This window comes from Oreochromis niloticus, linkage group LG5, assembly GCF_001858045.2.
Source record: "Oreochromis niloticus isolate F11D_XX linkage group LG5, O_niloticus_UMD_NMBU, whole genome shotgun sequence".
Taxonomy (NCBI): Eukaryota; Metazoa; Chordata; class Actinopteri; order Cichliformes; family Cichlidae; genus Oreochromis; species Oreochromis niloticus.
In genome coordinates this window covers 27,784,086-27,790,173 of record NC_031970.2, presented here as the reverse complement: position 1 = coordinate 27,790,173, position 6,088 = coordinate 27,784,086, and the positions used below count along the sequence as shown (strand labels likewise).

The 6,088-nt window shown below is 40.6% G+C and overlaps 1 protein-coding gene across 1 annotated transcript; it reads right to left on the bottom strand.

Moving 5' to 3' along the window:
- On the bottom strand, positions 1-4,847 carry LOC102082676 (transmembrane protein 233). Its single transcript, XM_005469257.4, has 3 exons — positions 4,378-4,847; positions 3,611-3,745; positions 1-1,241 (listed from the first exon to the last, which is right to left on the bottom strand). Exons 1-3 carry the CDS (start codon positions 4,552-4,554, stop codon positions 1,230-1,232), a joined length of 324 nt encoding a protein of 107 aa, XP_005469314.1. The 5' UTR covers positions 4,555-4,847; the 3' UTR covers positions 1-1,229.
- Positions 4,848-6,088: the final 1,241 nt, after the last annotated feature.

The window sequence follows — 6,088 nt, the reverse complement described above, 5'->3', positions numbered from 1 at the left end:
TGTCTGGAACTGATTTTAATACACATATATCTTTAAAAATGCATTTAGGTAGCAGGCTCGTGCAAACAGAACTGAATAAAAATAGTAAACACCAAAGCAGTAAATGCCAAATATTCTAACATCCAGTCCAAATATGGAGCAAACCCCCCCCAAAATATTACAAGATACTTTATTTCCCATTGTGTAGTATCTTCATGAGTTCTCTCATTAGACCCTTGCTGTCTGGTAAATGGAAGCAACTTTTAAACCTCACGGCCTAAGTTTGTAACACATCTTTAAGTGTCATGCAAAAAAAAAAAAAATGCAATAAAAAAACAGTAATTGTAGATAATCATAAACATGAGGCACAAAGTCAGGAATAACTTGTAATATAAGTTTTCCAGCATTGGTTTACATTTATATTAACTGCTGTGTTTATAATCTATCATCACACTAGGCAAATAAAGCCACAGAAGCAGAACTTGTGACTGGATTTGATTTCACAATTGTGTGTTTTAACGTTTCTGTCATCAGAGGAAAAATTCATTTATTCTTCTTATGAATTATTTATTCTTCCAAAAGTCTCTGTGTGAACCATGGTGGCCGCCGATACGCTGCACTGCGATACACACATTTCACATGCTCTTTGTAACTGCTACAGGAATGAAAATAACATTTGTTTGTTTACACAATAATTTTCATAATAATTCCAGGAACAAGTTTGATCCACAGCAGGGGATTATCTATAAATACAGTGAAGCTAATTAAGACACTCTGTGTTATTAAAAAGGTCAATTGGGCTTCTGCCTTGGAGAGATACATTTGTAAGTTATACTCTACACGCCTAAATTATTTTCATATTTCATTGTTATCAGTTGTTGTCTGTTCAGATTCTTTATCCACCATTATGGTTTAACATAACTGGTTTTATTATCATTAAAGAAGGCATTACGGTCAGGATTTTTTATCACTGGAGCTATGGGCAACAGTAAACAGTGGATTGTCTACACCCTTGTGGAAAGCTGCCTTTTGCAATCAAATCTGGAAAGACATTAGTTACTGAAGTGTATACGCCCACCAGATTTTACAGTCACTGATTTTTTTGTAAGGAACAACATAGACAGTAAAGTAAGCAGTGTACAGGCTAAAGTAAACATGAGTTGAGTCTGAATCCTTTCGTTGGCACCTGAGCTCGTAATGAGGTTTCTGCTCAAAGTTTTCGTCTCTCTGCTCTCTCTGCATCCACTGCACTAAAAATCCATCTGCAACACAAAGTACATTAAATGAATGGCTAATTTTTCTATATTATATGTAGTGGTGAATAGTCAGTAGTGGCAAGTCTCCCATGTACAATTAAATCTATGTATTATATTTATTAGATATACATTACATGTTGTACACTGCTCAAAAAATTAAAGGAACACTATGTAATCAGAGTATTGATCTGGTCAGTTAAGTAACAGAGGCTTTTGTTAATCAGTTTCAGCTGCTTTGATGTTAATTAAATTAACAGCAGGTACACAACAGGGACAACAGTGAGACAACCCGCCAAAACAGGAATTTTTTTTATTACTAAACAAATATGTAGGACTGCTTTCTTCCATTTGCATCATATCTCTAAAATTAGAAATATCTCGTCTCAGAGTGACGCCAAAAAACTTGTTCATGCATTTATTACTTCCAGGCTGGACTACTCTAATTCTTTATTATCAAGATGTCCTAAAAACTCCCTGAAAAGCCTTCAGTTAATCCAAAATGCTGCAGTAAAAGTACTGACAGGGACTAGAAAGAGAGAGCATATTTCTCCTGTTTTGGCTTCCCTTCATTGGCTTCCTGTTAAATCCAGAATTGAATTCAAAATCCTGCTCCTCACATACAAGGTCTTAAATATTTAGGCCCCATCTTGTCTTAATGACCTTGTAGTACCATATCACCCCATTAGAGCACTTTGCTCTCAGACTGCAGGCTTGTTGTTCCTAGAGTATTTAAAAGTAGAATGGGAGGGAGAGCCTTTCATGTTCAGGCCCCTCTTCTGTGGAACCAGCTTCCAGTTTGGATTCGGGAGACAGAGCTCTACTTTTAAGATTAGGCTTCAAACTTTCCTTTTTGATAAAGCATATAGTTAGGGCTGGACCAGGTGACCCTGAATCCTCCCTTAGTTATGCTGCAGTAGGTGTGGGCTGCTGGGGGATTCCCATGATGCACTGAGTATTTCTTCTTCAGTCGCCTTTCTCACTCACTATGTGTTTATACACCTCTCTGCATTGAATCATACTTGTTATTAATCTCTGGTTCTCTTCCACAGCATGTCTTTTGTGCTGTCTTTCTCCCCTCACCTCAGCCTAGTTCTGCTAGAGGTTTCTTCCTGTTAAAAGGGAGTTTTTCCTTCCCACTGTCGCCAAAGTGCTTGCTTATAGGGGATCATATGATTGTTGGGTTTTTCTCTGTATGTACTATTGTAGGATCCACCTCACAATATAATGCACCTTTAGGCGCCTTCAGCACAGCCTCAAAAGCTTGGAGGAGAATCCAGGAGAGCTGGACCGGGCTGTAGAAGGTCCTTAGCCCATCAGCAGGAGTAACTGCTCGATTGTGCAAGGAGGAACAGAATGAGACTACAGAATGACCTCCAGCAGCCCACTGGTGTGAATATCTCTGACCAACCAATCAGAAACAGTTGTCATGAGGGTGGCTTGAGGGCCTGACGTCCTCTAGTGGGCCGTGTGCTCACTGCCCAATATCACAAAGCACAACTGGCATTTAGCCTAAAATACTGGAATTGCCAGGTTCACCACTGGCGCCGTGTGCTTTTCACAGATTAAAGCAGGTTTGCCCTGAGCACATGTGACAGACATGAAAGGGTCTGGAGAAGCCTTGAAAAATGTTATGCTGCCTGTAACAATTTTCAGCATAACTAGTTTGGTGGTGGGTCAGTGATGGTCTGGTGAGGCATATCCATCAAGGCACACGCAGACTTCTACAGGCTGTGCAACGGCATCCTGACTGCCATTAGGTATCGGGATGAAATGCTTGGACACATTTCAGACCCTATCCCACTGCAGTGTTCTGGGTTCCTCCTGGTGTACGATAATGCCCAGGCTCATATGGTGAGAGTATGCAGGCAGTTCCCTGGAAGGAATTGATACCACTAACTGGCCACCACACTTGCCTGATCTAAATCCAACAGATCACCTCTGGGACATTATGTTTCAGTCCATCCAGTGCCACCAGGTTGCATCTCAGACTGTCCAGTTTCAGTGATGTCCTAATCCAGATCTTCCAATCTCACTGGAAGCCCTGATGTTGGCAGGCACGTATACAAGCACGTGGGGGGGCTACACGAGCTACTGAGTACCATCAAACGACGTGGCGTCCTTTTATTCCTAACACATTAGATCTAAGTGTTCCTTTAAATTTTTTTGAGCAGTGTATATTGTATATATATAATGTGATCTTTTACTCTGTAATATTAAGGTACCAATAAAAGATTAGGCTTGTATTTGTCACCCTCATGAAATTAGCTCTGTCTAGGGTCATGTCTAAAGTTATAGTTGCAATATTCCAATATAAAGTTTTCAGAAATTCACTTGAGAAGTTTTTATGAGTGGTAACACTGCTGAGGCTGTCTTACTGTGGTAAAATGAACAGTGCAGGAGATGGCGATGATGAGGAGCCCAATGATGACTGAGGCAATAGCCACGTAGAGCGCGTTCCTGCCCAGCCGCCTGGAGCCATCGTAGTCCCCTCTGTAATAACTGTTTCTAGACTGGGAGAGAGAAATTGCTGTAAAGCATAAAAACTCACCGGCAAACCTGCTAAAAACACTTGTCCTCAAAATGTTCAGTGGTACGCAGAGCTCTCTGAAAAGTCTATGACAAAGTTTAATCAGTGGAGTTTTTTTTTTTAATTTGCCAAGTGAAAGTTTATTTCCATCAACAGGCAGCATGAAAATGTAATTTTCCAAAGCTGAAGATGAAGTAAGTTTGTTTGATGGGCAGAGCAGGTGTCTGTGTGACTGGGTTACATCTTAGGGTGCAGCACATCAGAACACTGTGTAAGCGTTACATTTAAAGCAGCCCGGACAAGAACACGTGTGATTTCTCTCTGACTCATTATTTCCTTAATATTAGAGCACAGAGCATGCATAGTCTAACACAGAGGCGTGGGCAATTAATTCTCCCAAGGGACCACGTGACACACTGGAACTGTTGTGGAAGGCCAGAGCAATAAGCTGAACTCTGCTCAGTATTTATCTCTTTATAAACTGCGACTGGTAAGAGTAGATGTTACTATCAGTCGTTAGTTGTGGGCTCTTGGGAAAATTAATTGCCCGGCCGTGGTCTGACATGATCTATTAAAACCCCATCGGCTGATCTAAGTTTTATTGTTTATACTTACCATGATAGAGAAGACCAAGGCCACAATGTTGACGGGGTACGCAGGACAAAAGCATGTAAAAATGGTCAAACAAAGGTAGCTTTGAAGAGGTGGTAGTTCCTCTAAATAACCACTGTCAAAATATTCGCTCCCACTTAAGGAGCTCTTTAATTGTGGATTTAGCACTCCAAGTGCCATCGAATCTGACAGCGTGAGGTGAAAAATAAAAATTTAAAAATGTTACAGAAAAACAGAAGCTAAAAAAGTGTTCTAAATACAGCAGGAGGGAGTTTAAGTCTAACTTTTAACTTTGGAAAAAAATAATGAAACCAACAGCTTAAAACTCAGCTTGAAAATTCTGGTCTTGTATACCGGGTCTAATCCTTCCTCAAAGCTGGGAAAAAAAGTTTGTAGGGAGAGAAGGCAAAGCAGAGAGGTGGGAGAGGATCACTAACCCTGCTGGCCTCCATCCAGAACTCTGACCCTGATAGAAGTGTGAGGGATCAGACTCTGTTTACCACTGCTGGCAGCCCACACAAACACAGTCACTGCACTGCAAGATGGATGAATGTTGTTAGCACAGCACGACACATGCACGGAGCTTCTGATGAAACAATGCACCCCCTTTTTTAGTTTGTCGGGTTAAAGACCGTGAAAAATATGCATATGGGAACAAGTCCTATATTCACTGTATTTGTTTGTTCTGTCAACTCTATCCACTTTAAGTAGCTTGAAGTAGCCACTCTCTACACAGAAAACAGTGGCCTTGCTCATTATGACCATGCAGTTTTGGTGAAAGTTATATTACTAAATTTGCTACTGAAGGGAAGTCTTTGAATACTTCAACCCACCAAAATCGGGAGGACTTTCATAGACTAGGGGTAAAAGTGGATGCAGACTTCTTGTTGTTTCGTTAAGTAGTCTACAGGAGTCTTTATGGTGGGTCAAAATGTAACTTTACTATTCTGCACTCGTAGTTCCATGAAGTGTGACAAGATACCCAACACCACCGGCTGAAATGTAGCCCCAAACCATTACAGAGCCTCCACTGTGTTTTCCAGATTTTCATACCAGTTGTCTTTTCTCTGTTTTCCTTCCTTAAAAATGGCTTCTTGACAGCCATCCTTCTACTGAGACCATTTCTGATGAGGCTTCAGCGAACAGTAGATCAAGACCTGTATCTCTTAGGTCCTATGTCAGGTCTTGGCTGGACCGTTTTTATAGACATGACTTTCAGGTATTATTCATCTGCTGTGGATAGTTCTTTAGGCCACTTCCTTTTTTGTCCTCCACCGCTTTCAACAAATTTTTTACAAACATGCAGCACACCATGCTGAGATATGCCAAGTTTTCAGATAATAGCGACTTGGGAATCACCGTGTTGGTGCTAAAATACTTCTATGTCTGTCAATCTATGTTATCTTTGATATTTTTTATAGAGTCAACTAAAGAAATGAGAACAAATTATGTGTTTTTGTGACAGGGTGCTAGTAACAATGTGCCTAAAGACAGAATTATTTGATAAGTTCTCTGTCACTCGTCACTGGAGTTAGGTGGAGTTTACATGTTCGAATGACTCACAGTCCAGCGTTTAGTAGCTTTAATGAACAACACAGACCAAAATGTTTTTTGCACCAGGCTGCAAACACGTTTATCCCTACTGTAAGGTTGTGCATTTGATTAAGGGAGCAAATCCAGCCTCAAATGGCCATTCTGTGAACTGCAACTTTTG

Bases quoted from the DNA above. Each gene is read 5' to 3' on its own strand.
- LOC102082676 (XM_005469257.4), bottom strand. From the start codon at position 4,554: ATGGCACTTGGAGTGCTAAATCCACAATTAAAGAGCTCCTTAAGTGGG. The intron at 3,746-4,377 runs GTAAGTATAAAC...TCTCTCTCCCAG, and splicing joins CCTTGGTCTTCTCTATCATG to TCTAGAAACAGTTATTACAG.